Here is a 15,004-nt window from a genome sequence, read left to right on the forward strand (position 1 = left end):
ATCACCTACATGACATGCACGGGGTGTCCTCGCTTGTCCTTTATTGTCCATGGTCTATTTCCAATGACCGAGTGAAGGGCTGTTCCGAAGTCGATGATGACAGCAACATGCGTTTTTAAATTGACTTCTCGTCGTTTCTCTAAGATTCTCTTGATAAAAACGAAAACAAGGAATAAAGAATATTTAAGAATCAGTCAGGAGAGGTTCTCGAATTCTAATGGGTCATGTGTTCCCATTTTCTGTCTTTTCCTCGACCCGCAACCATAAAGGCACGCTGTTATCACAATGTAATTTCTACGGTGTCATTCCATCTAAGCAGCACCATGAGGAAACTACTACTACAGAATAGGCGTCTGCCGCTAACGTGGATTATGTGGGGTAGAGAGCGCATGCTCCACACTGCTGCTCCCTACACAGCTTGCTCATGTTCATCAGTGGAGTTCTTGGTGCTAGTTCCTCTATGGCACTGTACGATACCAAAGGTCAACGACCAAGTGCTGAAGCATGTACGCTGTTTGACCGAAGGCTTACGATTTTTGTTGGTTTCTGTCGATTAGTGACGGGAGATGATGCAACAGGGAGGAAGCGAGTAAAACCGATGTTACTGCATCAAACAGAAAGAAATTGACAAAAAGCCTCTGTATGTAAGTAAGAATAATGTAGCCAGAGTTGTTTGTCGTTCTGCCTGTAGGCAACATATGCTCTGCCGCTGGTCGTCGGCTGCATTACTCAAACATCTGATATAAGATCACGGAAAGGAGGCCTTACTTTTATATTAGGTACTGTGTCGTTATTATAGCTGTATTTCAACTCTGATTCTTACTAAAGCATCGAAAGACCAATGTAAAGTAGCTGACATGAACAATAAGATACATTATTTTACTTTCAGTTCTTTTACAATATTTATACACATTTTAATTTACTTACTAGCAATATTTTTCGTCAATATCGTTCATTTAAGTAATATTTTTCAACAATGCTCATTTTTTAAACCTAAACACTTACAAAAATTAGTAAAACCTATGCAGAAAAAGGTGAAGAATGGCAATTTCAAGTGGGAGGTGGGGTGAACGCACCATTGACAGCCTCATCACCTCCATACTATTCTGAATAGTGTTACTGAAAGTTGTTCATATGTAGAAAAAAATATATTTCTGCGAAAGGAGCAGTTGTAGCAGGTGTAGCATATTTTGCCGCAAGGAGATAAAAACGCAACGATAGCTCGAACACCTCACTTTTTAAACAAAATATCCACGGGTGTGCTGCCGGTCTATAGTTTCCAACGGGCACAATACGAGGTGCGGCTAGAAAAAAACCGGACTGATGCTGGAAAAAACATTTATTTACAGTTATTTACAATTTCATGTTATCTCCTTCAATGTACTCTCCTCCTCGGTCTCTACACCGCTCCATACGAATTTTCCACTGTTCATAGCAATGCTGCAGATCATTTTCGGTAAGTCCATACATTACTTCCGTCGTTTTTTCTTTCACTGCTTCAACAGTCTCAAATCTAGTTCCTTTCAACGCTGACTTGACTTTAGGGAAAAGAAAAAAGTCACAGAGGGCCAAATCAGGTGAGTAGGGTGGATGATCTAAGATGGGAATGTTGTGTTTTGCCAAAAACGTCTTCACTGACAACGCACTGTGAGCTGGGGCATTGTCTTGGTGAAGGATCCATGACTTTTTTCTCCACAAATCGTTCCGTTTTCTCCGTACTCGCTCACGTAGGGTAGCCAGGACGCTAATGTAGTAATGCTGATTCACTGTTTGTCCCTCTGGTACCCAATCAATGTGCACAGTCCCTTTGATGTCAAAAAAAACAATCATCATTGCCTTGAATTTCGATTTTGACATTCGTGCTTTTTTTTGTCGTGGAGAACCAGGAGTTTTCCAATGCATCGATTGGCGTTTAGTTTCGGGATCGTAAGTAAATAACCACGATTCATCGCAAGTAATAACATTTTGTAAGAAGGTGGGATCACTTTCAATGTTTTCCAGGATGTCAGAACAAATCATTCTTCGGCGTTCCTTCTGTTCAATTGTGAGACACTTTGGAACTATTTTTGAACACACTTTGTTCATGTTGAAACTTTCATGAAGAATCTGCCTAACACTTTCCTTGTCAACTCCTGTTAACTCAGACACTGCTCTGATTGTTAAACGGCGATCTTGTAGAACAAGTTTACCATTTTTTTCAATGTTTGCATCAGCTTTTGCTGACAATGGTCTGCCAGTGCGAGTGTCATCACTGGTGTCTTCGCGGCCATCTTTAAATCGTTTAAACCACTCAAACACTTGTGTTCGCGATAAACAATCATCGCCGTACACTTGTTGTAACATTACAAACGTTTCACTTGGAGATTTTCCTAGTTTGAAACAAAATTTGATGTTAACACGCTGTTCTTTCTGTACACTCAACATTTTCCGACGCACAGACAAAATGTCAACTGCTTAAAACAGACGCCAGGGACAGACTGAGTGCAGGAGGCAGATGAAACTCGAGCAGTAGGCGGAGCGAGAGTCACGTGACAGGCCACGCGACTTTCAGCCTTATTGCATTCGTTTTATTGTTTCACCAGTATTAGTCCGGTTTTTTTCTAGCCACACTTCGTATTTCGGCGATCATACATGTCGCCATCATCAGGTGAACTGACGGACTGAGCTCCTGTGAACGTGCCGGCAAGGAGATCGGTACGCTATGGCTGCTCAGAGGGAACTGGGTTCGGTCGCGGCGGCGGCAGATTTAAATACCCTCCGCCCGCGGCGCGCTCCCTCCGTCGTCCGCTCCCCGCGCCACGGTCGCGCGGTGGAACAGATTGCGACGGCGTCTGAGATGACGTCGGTGTGATGGCTCTGTCCGCCGTGGTCGTCACAACTATACGTTTGCTCGATTTACTCTTGATTAACCCAATCGCTGGTTCCCAAGCCTTGCTAAGATTATAGCCACAGTCACGGTTTATGAGGTCGTCATTGGTGCGAATTTCGATGGCCTCTCTAACAACGCTGTCCCAGTGGACACTATAGACCGGCAGCACACCCGTGGATATCTTGATTATCAAATACGCCGGGAGAAACTCAAAAATCACATCATACACCTTTACGGGGAGGAGATGTATCGCAGCATGAAGAAATTTGAAAAGTTGCGCCACCGTAGATGTCGTTTGCTAAGTACTCTTGCCTTTCTAAAGAGATGTCGTTCCGAGAATGTTGTTCCAAATTTTGCTAAGGTTATGCATCACATCGATTCTGCAGCAGCTAAGAGAATCAAGAAACGAGCCAGTCTCGCGTTGGTACGTGAGAGAGTGCAATTCACCCGCCGGAGCCTTGAGTTTATCTCAAAGGAATTACTCAAACTACATTTTCAACTGGCTAGTAAGTTCACTTCTTGTTCCTGGGATTGGATTGATGGTGTCACCTGGGTGTCAGCTGATTCCGCCCATAAGAAGGCTACGGGACGTCAAACAGCTAAATTCTCACGTCTCCTTGACAAACCATCTTTGCAGGTTCCGTGCAAGATTGTCATCAATTTGAGTAGCATGGTGTTGAGTGATGATGCGGTCTCGGTTTTGCAGAAAGGTCTCAACTTCGCTCCCACCCCCAAGTTCACTCCGGTCGCAGAAATTGTTAGTGCTGTTGAACAGGTTGCAGCTCGACTTCCGCCAGAATCAGCCGAGTAAATACGTCGTGAAACTTGTCGTGCGTTGACGAAATCCAAGCCGATGAAGTCAAATATCAGCAGTAAAGACAGGACGGCCATTCGTGATCTGAGGGAGCGCTCTGAAATTGTTGTCTTACCGGCTGACAAAGGCAATGATACAGTTGTTGTCTCCCATAAGGACTACACTGATAAGATGCAGAGCCTGCTAAATGACGATTCCTACCGGAAGATCAGCGTTGACCCTACAAAGAAGGTGGAGAACAAGACGAGGGCGCTTCTCAAGGACGCAGATTTACCGGAGGGTGACGCTAAGAAATTGTTACCCCAAGGTCCGGTACCGCCTAGACTATATGGACTCCCGAAGGTTCACAAAGACGGGGTACCATTACGCCCCATTGTCAGCAACATCAGTGCACCTACATATTTGTTGGCCAAATACCTGACGGGAATATTAAGTCCTTATGTGGGTAAATGTCCTCATCACATCCGTAATTCCGTGGATTTTGTTAAACGCCTCGATAGCTTCGGGTTGGATGAGTCAGATATCATGGTGAGTTTTGACGTCGTTTCCTTGTTTACGAGGGTACCCCTGCGAGAGTCATTAGAATTGATTAGTCAGAAGTTTGACGAAAAGACCACTGAACTTTTTAGGCATGTCTTGACTTCCACGTATTTTCTTTTTAATGGAGAATACTACGAACGAACGGAGGGAGTCGCCATGGGTAGCCCACTCTCACCGGTGGTAGCGAATTTGTACATGGAGAACTTCGAGGAGGAAGCCCTGTCGTCATCCGTATGGAAACCTACTTGCTTTTTCCGTTACGTGGACGACACGTTCGTCATCTGGCCACATGGTATGGATAAACTCCTTGACTTCCTTACACATCTAAACTCCATACACCCCAACATCAAATTCACTATGGAGACTGAAACGGAGGGTAAATTACCTTTCCTTGACGTCTTGGTCAAGAGAAGGGCTGACGGCACCCTAGGTCATGGGGTGTATCGGAAGACAACGCACACTGATCTGTATTTGCACGCAGACAGCTGCCACCACCCTTCACAGAGGAATGGGGTACTTAAAACTCTAGTACATAGGGCGCGCACTATCTCTGACGCAGAGAGTCTACCCCAAGAATTGGAACATCTGGAACTGTATTTCGAAAAAATGGGTACTCAGATTGGCAGATTCAACGTGCTCTCCGCCCAACCACTGCAGCACAACCTGTTGAGATGGATGAAGTCACGAGGGAGGAGGTAGGCACTGCATTTATTCCATACACAGGCGCACTCTCGGGGAAAATCGCCCGCATTCTGAAGAAACACCGGGTCGGAACTGTGTTTTGTCCTCCAAATAAAACTCGTGCACTGGTGGGGAGCGCCAAAGATGAAAAAAATGGTTCAAATGGCTCTGAGCACTATGGGACTTAACATCTGTGGTCATCAGTCCCCTAGAACTTAGAACTACTTAAACCTAACTAACCTAAGGACATCACACACATCCATGCCCGAGGCAGGATTCGAACCTGCGACCGTAGCAGTCGCGCGGTTCCGGACTGCGCGCCTAGAACCGCTAGACCACCGCTGCCGGCGCCAAAGATGACCTCGGTTTGAGGAAGGCCGGCGTGCACCAGATTCCGTGTCAATGTGGCAAGTCGTATATTGGTCAGACGATGCGTACCGTCTAGGATCGATGCCGTGAACACCAGAGGCACACTCGACTGATGTATCCGAGCAAGTCGGCGGTCGCTGAACATTGTTTGTCGGAAAATCACGCCATGGAGTATGACCGCACGAGGATTCTGGTACAGACGTAGAGATACTGGGACAGCGTTGTTAGAGAGGCCATCGAAATTCGCACCAATGACGACCTCATAAACCGTGACTGTGGCTATAATCTTAGCAAGGCTTGGGAACCAGCGATTGGGTTAATCAAGAGTAAATCGAGCAAACGTATAGTTGTGACGACCACGGCGGACAGAGCCAACACACCGACGTCATCTCAGACGCCGTCGCAATCTGTTCCACCGCGCGACCGTGGCGCGGGGCGCGGACGGCGGAGGGAGCGCGCCGCGGGCGGAGGGTATTTAAATCTTCCTCCGCCGCGACCGAACCCAATTCCCTCTGAGCAGCCATAGCGTACGGAACTCCGTGCCGGCACGTTCACAGGAGCTCAGTTCATCTGATGATGGCGACATGTATGATCGCCGAAATATTGTGCCCGTTGGACACTATAGACCGGCAGCACACCCGTGGATATTTTGATTATCAAATACGCCGGGAGAAACTCAAAAATCACACCTCACTTTTTACATTTAGTGATGTATGTTACTATAGTAGCTGTTGATGTAGTTTCGGTGGTCGCCCAACGTCAGAAGTCACACCTGAATCTGAACTTTCATATCCTGGAAAGTAGAAGTGGTTCCAAAGGTACACAAAAGTGCAAAAATATAGTAAATTAACTTTCATGTGTGATACTTGACAGTGATCCGTGGATGCATCTTGCAAGAACGTGAGCAGCTACAGACCAAATTCCTCATTGTCTTCTGTAAACAAGTTAACATTATTGTGAATTTAAAAAATTCCCTTGCGCACGCTTCCATTTCTCTGTGTCAAAGACTGTATGCTTAGTATCCGACCAGTGGACGTCGATATGGACGCAGACGAGCTGCGGCAGTTTCCATGATGGTATAATAAGGGAAAACGACGCTACAGATTTACGCTTTACGTTACCCTGAAGCTGGAGTCGACGTCTTAGACGCCCCCAGAATTCTGGCAGACAATTGCTTCTCATTCTTGTCTCGTGGGCACACTACAGTTGTTTGAAAAAGAAAATGTTACTGTGCTTTAGTTAATAACACAGCTCCAAGAAGGCACTTTTAGTCATGTTTACTAGTTTGATCCAGTATACGATGCATTTCTCCTCGTTAATGCACCTCTCTTTTCCTCACACGTTTCGAATTACCAAGAAGAGAAGTACACAGAAGAGCCAAAGAGAATGGCACACCTAATATCGTGCAGGGCACGCGCGAGCACGCTGAAGTGCCGCAACACGACGTGGCATGTCCCATCGCTCGTGCGCCGGCTATAACACCACGTTCAAACTCATTTAAATTTTGATAACCTGTTTGAAGTAGTGCTGGAGATAAGTGGCACCATGAATCCTGCAAGGATGTCCATAAATCCGTAAGAGTAGGGGGCGGGGGGGGGGGGGGGGAGGGGAGATCTCTTCTGAACAGCACGTTGCAAGGCATCCCATATACGTTCAACAATGTTCATGTCTGCGGAGTCTGGCGGCCAGCGGAAGTGTTTAAACTCAGAAGCGTGTTTCTGGAGTCACTCTGTAGCAATTCTGGACACGTAGGGTGTCGCGTTGACCTGCTGTAATTTCTCAAGCCCTTTGGAATGCACAATGGACATGAATTGATGCAGGTGATCAGACAGGGTGCTTACGTACCTGTCACCTGTCAGAGTCGTATCAAGACGTATCACGGGTCCCATATCATTCCAACTGCACACGACCCATACAATTACCGAGCCACACCAGCTTGAACAGTCACCTGCTGACGTACAGGGTCCATGGATTCATGAGGTTGTCTCCATACCCGTACACGTCCATCATCTCGATACAATTTGAGACTCGTCCGAGCAGGCAACATGTTTCCAGACATCAAATTCCAACGTCGATGTTGACTGGTCCGGGCGAGGCGTAAGGTTTTGTTTCGTGCATTCATCGAGGGTACACGAGTGGGCCTTCGGCTCCGAAAACCCATATTGAACATGTTTCATTGAATGGTTCACACGCTGACACTTGTTTACGGCCCAGCATTGAAGTCTGCAGCAATTTTCGGAAGAGCTGCACTTCTGTCGCGTTGAACGATTCTCTTCAGTCGTCGTTGGTCCCATTCTTGCAGGATCTTTTTACGTCCTTGGCGATGACAGAGATTTGATGTTTTACCGGATTACTAATATTCTAAGAACACTCGTGAAATGGCCGTACGGGAAAATCCCCACGTCACCGCTACCTCGGAGATGCTGTGTCCCATCGCTCGTGCGCCGGCTGTAACACAACGTTCAAACTCACGTAAATCTTGATAACCTGCCATTGCAGCAGCAGTAACTGATCCAACAACTGCGCCACACATGTTTTCTTACAAAGGCGTTGCCGACCGCAGCGTCGTATTCTGTCTGTTTACGTTTCTCTGTATCTGAATATGCACGCCTCTGTCAGTTTCTTTGGCGCTTCAGTGTATGTGAAACGAAAAGGCTGCTTTCGTAATCCAGTATTTTCCTAAATAACGACTGACTAAACTGATTTCGATCTATGTCCTCTTCCCGAAAATGCTGAGAACATATTTCCTATGTTTTATCGGTTTCCAACCTTTCCTTCTCACATAGTTCACTCAGAGAGATTTTCGAGTTGAATTGATAGGAAATCTACAGTCAAATGACAGCTATAAAACCACTACAGTAAAAGTAAACAGCGCAACCAAAATTCATGCATATAATAGCAAATATGTCACTCGAACGAGTCCACTTACGAATGAAACGTAATTCTTTTTCACTTTGACTAAAATCAGAACGTGTAGCACGACGGTAAATGACGAAGAGTCATTTTATCCAAAACACTTCCACCAGAAGCTAATGTTTGGGGCAACTAACATGGAGGACGCCGGCTTCCCATTTGTAATGTCATGGCAGTTTCTCTTATTACACCTCCAAGTGAGTCTCGCAGCGGACTAGGACGGCAAGCTGCCGTGGACGGCGCGCGCCAAGAGTTGTATGGGCAGAACCACTGACCCAGATTGGCGGCAATAGGCCGGCCCCTCAGTTTTTAAGCTGATTCCAACTTCCTCGGACCTGGCCTTCACCTCGCGCGGCGCTCCGTTTCCGCATGCTTAGTTGTTCAGCCGCTCGCGCTTGTCGCTTTTCGTGGTTTTCTCCGTGCTCGTCTCTATGTGCTGTTCGGATTCTCTGCACCCCCGATTGACTCGCTCGACGAGTTCTCGTTCCCTCTTACGGAGTTCAGTCCGCCGGCTTTGTAATTGAACCACCGTTAGCTAGTTTAGTTCATAATTCTATCGGCAGTGATGGTTTCGCGGCGTTATTAGACCATTCATTTATTGGTTGTTGATGGCCATCCTATAATTTCTCCAAATCAATCAAATCAGTTACGCAATAAATATCTGCAGATTTCTTGTATTTCGAACATACATTTAAAAAATACCTATTTCCCCCATTATAGGTCCGCCAAGGTGCGCCAGTAGAGTCTAATTCCTGTAGCAGAAAATTTTCCAAACTTATCGCTAAATGCGATCTGCTGCTTTTCAGTATTTCCTTGTTCTTCATACACTGAGGGAGACAAATGCAACACCAAACAGGAGTTGTGCGACGTAAACTAAAGTTTGTAGGCATTGCTCTACATCTGAAAGATGTGCATATTCTAATTTCTTGCCAGTCGCAAATTAGGCTTGCTGTAAGTACACGCTGTAACGGTTGCGAGCGTTGGTTATCTTTGTGATTGGACGTGGTGAGTTGCTGTCAGTCAAGAATGCCTTTAAGGCGACGAAGACACCATTATCAACACTTGCTTAGTTTGAATGAGATCGTCTAACACGCCACCGAGAAGCAGGATGTTCCTTCTACGATACTGCAGAAATATGTGGCAGGAATGTAGCCACTGTGCATGACTGGTCGCAGCGGTGGTCACGAGAATGTACGATCAGAAGAAGACGGGGCTCCGGACGGCGACGTGGCACTGCTGACAGGGAAGTGGCTCTGGCGCATCGTGCTGCAACTGCAGCAGCAATTTGGGCAGCAACTGGCACCACAGTGACACAATGGACTGTTACAAATATCTTACTTTGAGGACAGCTGCGAGACAAACGCCATGTAGCGTGCATTCCACAGAGTTCAAACCACTGCTATTGCTACTTGAGTGGTGTCAAGCGAGAGCTCATTGGAGAGCAAGATGAAGGTCTGACGTGCTTTCTGATGAAAACTGTTTCTGCCTCGGTGCCAATGACGGCTGTATATTGCCTAGAATGAGTCCAGTTGCGGGCCAGCAGCCAACCTGCCATCAGCCTAGCCACATTGGCCCTACATATGGAGCTATGATCCGGGGTGCGATATCGCATGACGGCGGGAGCACTCTCGTGATTAACTCATGCACCCTGACTACAAATTTGTACGACAATCTGGTGATTGGACCTGTTGTGCCGAAATTCATGAAAAGCATTTCAGCTTTCCAACAGGATAACGATCGCCCAAGAACCGCTGCTGTAACCCGACATTCTCTACAGGGCGCCGACATATTGTCCTGGCCTGCTCGATTGCCTCAGCTGTCTCCAATCGAGCACATGCGGAACGTCATTGGACGTTACAGACAGCATTAACCGTCTCTTTATTGACCGACCAAGTGCAACAAGCTTAAGATTCCATTCGGAAAACTTACATGTACATCTACAACTACGTGATTACTCTGCTATTCACAATGAAGTGCCTGGCAGAGGGTTCAATGAACCACCTTCAAGCTGTCTCTCTACCGTTCCACTCTCTAACGGCACGCGGGAAAAACGAGCACTTAAATTTTTCTGTGCGAGCCCTGATTTCGCTTACTTCATTCTGATGATCATTTCTCCCTATGTAGGTTGGTGCCAACAGAATGTTTTCGCAATCGGAGGAGAAAACTGGTGATTGAAATTTCATGAGAAGATCCCGTCGCTACGAAAAACGCCTTTGTTTTAATGGTTGCCACTCCAATTCACGTATCATGTCCCCTATTTCGAGATAAATCCGGCACCTGTAGATCACAACTCATTCATGTTTGCACGCTTGCATTCAACATTCTGGTGGTTGCACCGGTTATTAATGTACCAGTATTTCACATTTGTAGCCGGTTAACTCGCGCTTACATTAATCTGTGATCTTGCAATTTTAATCACTTAAATATGTTACCTAGACAAATGTGTTCTCGAAATTTCATCACTCTATATTAATTATTTTTTGGTGTTACAACTGTTTTCCTTCAGTGTAAATACTTTGTTATGCTTTTAAAAAAAATACCTTTTCATCGTGAATGTCATACTTACCTAGCCTACGAAAACTAGTGGCATAAGTATTAAAAGATATATTCCCATACTTAAATTCCACGTTAAAAGCATTAACTAATTGTGTCACCCATCTAGCCGTAGGACCGAAACGTGAGAGACCAAACACCTACGTTTGTAAATACGCTTCCTGATTGGATGACGTCGTTTCGGTCTCATTATTCGACGCCCTAGAGATATCTACACACGAGGTCGAATTGCTCTACGACTAGGTGTCCATCCTCTCCGTCCTTGTACACTTACAATGCGTTATATGGCAGTTCGTATGATGAACAACATTTAGTCGATTAATTTCTGCCTCAGACCGAATAAGAAACTCATTCGATACAAATATAACTAAAGCGCGATGCATAATTCTCAGGCCGGGTTTGATTCTAAAATTACTAGTCACCGGCCCACCTTCAATAATAAGCATCAAATAGCTACTGCCTCCAACAATTGCATTTAAACTCCTCAAATAAAATGTTCTTATAATGTCGGGAATTATAACCCCCGAAACCGAGCTCAGAGCACAATTTCTCAATTAATGTAGATTTGCCTGTATTTGTATCGCCATACAAGTACGATTGCGTTTTCCTCATCTTCGACGATTGAAAATGTTCATGATATCAGTTAACGACATCTCACATCCAGCCAACACACGATAAATCACGCTTCGCAAGAGCTGTAGGACGCTTCTGTTTCCTTCTTCCTTTTTACCAGAAAGCATCCAAAGAGCTTAATGCGATCTTCCCTCAGCACTCGGCTCTCATTGTAGAGAACCGCCACACTGACGCTGCTTTGGTTGGTGTTGTTGGCAGGATGAAGAGCGCGTCTGCGCCGGACAGCGAGGAGCAGGAGCTGGTGGTGGTGCGCGTGAGGGACGGCCAGCTGCGCGGCCGCCGCAGGGCCACGGTGTGGGGGCTGCCCTTCTGCAGCTTCCAGGGCGTGCCCTACGCCCGCCCACCTGTCGGGGACCTCCGCTTCAGGGTGCGTACTGCCGTGCTGCTATTGCTCCAAAATGTTGCATCTGTTCCATTCTACACCTGGTCTCTCAGGAATCTTACATGCTGGCTAGACCTCAGTTGCAACCGCTAGGCTGCGTAACTCGTATCCTACCTTAACGTGCGTTTACACTAAGCCACCTTATATAGTGTACTTCTGGGACTATTATCATATTAGCTCTTCTCTGCTCCATCCCCAACTAGGTTGGGAAGAGTAACTGTCGCGAAACTTCTATACTAGTTCTAATTTCTCTGATTCCTTCGACGTGGTCATTTCACCAGACATACGTCGGAGGAAGCAATATTCTGCCCAACTCTTTTTCGAACATAAGCTCTAGGATTTTTATGACTAATCTTCTCTCTTGTAGCGCCTGCCACTGGAGTTTGTTGAGCATCTTCGTAAAATTCTAGAGCTTACTACACGATTCCGCGAAACGTGCCGCTCTTCGTTGGATCTTCTCAACCTCTTCTGTGAGTACTTTTCGATAATAGTCCCACGCTGATGAATAGTTCTGGAGAAGCGTTCGAGCAAGTGTTTTTTCAGCCTCTTCTTTCGTGGAAGAATTAAATTTCCCTAGGATCCTTCCAATGAATACAAGCCTGTGATCTGCTTCCCCTACAGGTTTTTTTATGTGCTCGTCCCTCTTTACGTCCAGACAGTTACACTTAGATATTTTACTGCTGATTCAGTTTCCAGTAACTTTTAATCAATAGCTTAATCATACAGTAACGGAGCTCCTATTTATGGGTAATATGTTGCGTGTCCACTGTGCGCAATATGTTAAATTTGCTCATGTTACTGCTTTATACAACCGTATTTTCAACAGTCCACCATACAACCATTCTTCCCGCCAAGGGCTAAGAAGAAGAAGTACAAAAATAACGTTTGAGGCACAGAAGTTTAAAAGATTTACATCGTTAGTTTCGAGATTCCACATTGAAACTTCAAACATCATCGTAATGACGTAAAAGTCATCGATATCCATTGGTCTCGATGTCTTCAGAATATGTGTCAGACTTGATTACATCACGGTGTGGGCAGGGCATTTACGTCATTCTACAGCAGACTGACATCAGTGACATAGGCACGTAATTATTTGCCGATCCTTTTCGAAAACGGAAATAATCTGTGCTTCTTTTTAACGCTCGGTCACCGTCACTACTCCACGAACCAACTATATTATTTTACTGATAGAAGAGGTGCAAATCCTTTCGCATAATCTCTGTAGAATTTCACATGTAACATCAGACACAGTTTAGCGATACTGTTTCGCGAGACGGCTATCTCGGCCTTCCATTTCTACAGGGTGAAATGTTGCGAGAAACAGACTTGAGAAGGGTAAGCCCACAATTTCTGGAAGACAGTAATGTCGGAGTTATCTGTCGCACGTCTGGATGGCGCAGTCCGTGTACGCCCTCATGTTGCATTTCAAGAAGAAAACGAAACGAGATCGCCGATGGTAGAGCAATGAATTATTCCGCCGGCGATGCCAATAAGCAACATACTTAAGGAAGGAAGTGACGTTTTAGTCCTCTCCTCGCTCGAATTTATAAGAACGATTGTGGATTTTGTTTTGAATTTATATTATTAATGTTAAGTCAGTCAGTAGCCATTACTATTGCGTCAACAGCGAACTTGTATCGTGTTACAAGCTGGGGTCCGTTGTCGCAGAAATTACATAGTCCGTTCTCCCGTTTCCCGTCATGGCTTTCGAATCATAAGCCAGACGCTAGAGCTGCAGATCTCCTCATGATTATTCGTAATTGGGACCCTCTCTATCCCAATTCCAGCTAGCCGCATATGTACTACAATCGGCTGGATCTCAAACATACCGTTCTATCCTTCGGAGTGAAGAATGAAAGATATTAAAATAATAATAATAATAATGAAGGCGATACAGCAGATCCAAAAACAACAGTGGTTATATACAAATTACTTGCAAGTTATACACACTCATATACAAGGTTCTATCCAAAGCTCTCTTAAAGGGTCTTGAACAACTAACACTTCATTTGATTGCTGAATATCGAGCAGGCTTCTGGGAAGGCAGGTCGTGTACTGAGCTGATTTGGTGTTTAAGACAAGGATACCTCGAAATACCAAAACATATGTCACCTTTATGGAATTCAAGAAGGCGTATGACTCTGTTGACAGACCAACTGCTCTGGGCACTTAGAAGAGCTCAAGGTAGACATGAGGCTAGATGGAAATAATCTATCAGACCCTCACAGACAACAACATCTCCATTGAAGTTTCTGGAGGAAATGTCTCATCGTTTTGAAGTACATGGCCTATCCCCGCTTCTGTTAACATTGTTAGACGAAATCATCAGAGAATTGTGGAAAGAAATCGAAGGTGTAAACATGGGGACCTCGGGACAGAGGCTCAAACTGAAGTGCCTTTGTTGACGATCGAGCTATCATCACTAAGACCAGTGAGGAAACCATCTATGCCATAGATAAGTTGCACGAGATAGCATCAAAGACATGAGAAGACTGAATTAATGGAAGATCTACTTAAAAATATCAGAAGATCCTCACTACAAACGAAATACAATGTAATTTCTTTTAAACATCTCGGACCAGATGGAAAGTCAATTTAGAAAGAGCCACCAAACTCCACAACGCTTACAAAATAACATGGAACCGAGTGATATCCCATAACGGTAATCTTCGGAATTACAAGACAGTTGACTTACCTGAATAACTATATAACTCAGAAACTACATCCCTAGGAGGCTAATGATGAAATCGCGAAGGAAGAGCAAAATTTTTAAGAGAAATTTATGGTCCCACTAATATAAATTGAGTACGGATTAAAAGGAAAACCACGGACCTACACACAGCACTAAACAATTTCACTGATGCAGTACGTAGAAGCCGCTTGGAGTTTTATGGTCACATCTACAGAACGAATATCACTAGAGTAACAAAAAACTGCTTAATACAATAAATTCAAAAAAGGTAAAAATTACTTGGTTAGAAGAAGTTACGCGGGACTTACAAGAAATGAATGCAACAGAAGATAACATCAGAGGACATAAAGTCTTTGGAATCCTAATTGGAAATAATATACTCGCAGAGAAAGCTAACAAAAACAGTGGAAAACAGTGGACAGAGGAACGCAAGAAACAACACAGCGTATCCATGAAGAGATTTTGGGAAGAGAAGAACAAAAATGAGGTGTCAGACCAAGCTAACAAGTTCAAACACGCACTTTAACTGGGTATAGCGAAGAAAGAAGAACGTAA

At 45.0% G+C, this 15,004-nt stretch overlaps 1 protein-coding gene across 1 annotated transcript in view; it reads left to right on the top strand.

Moving 5' to 3' along the window:
- The window catches only part of LOC126456201 (esterase E4-like), a 405,384-nt gene that overhangs the window by 90,289 nt on the left and 300,091 nt on the right, over positions 1 to 15,004 (top strand). Inside the window, exon 3 of the mRNA XM_050091955.1 lies at positions 11,571 to 11,739. Within this exon, the coding sequence (XP_049947912.1) occupies positions 11,571 to 11,739 (169 nt within the window). The remainder of the gene's footprint in view (positions 1 to 11,570; positions 11,740 to 15,004) is intronic.

Source organism: Schistocerca serialis, chromosome 2 (assembly GCF_023864345.2).
Source record: "Schistocerca serialis cubense isolate TAMUIC-IGC-003099 chromosome 2, iqSchSeri2.2, whole genome shotgun sequence".
Taxonomy (NCBI): Eukaryota; Metazoa; Arthropoda; class Insecta; order Orthoptera; family Acrididae; genus Schistocerca; species Schistocerca serialis.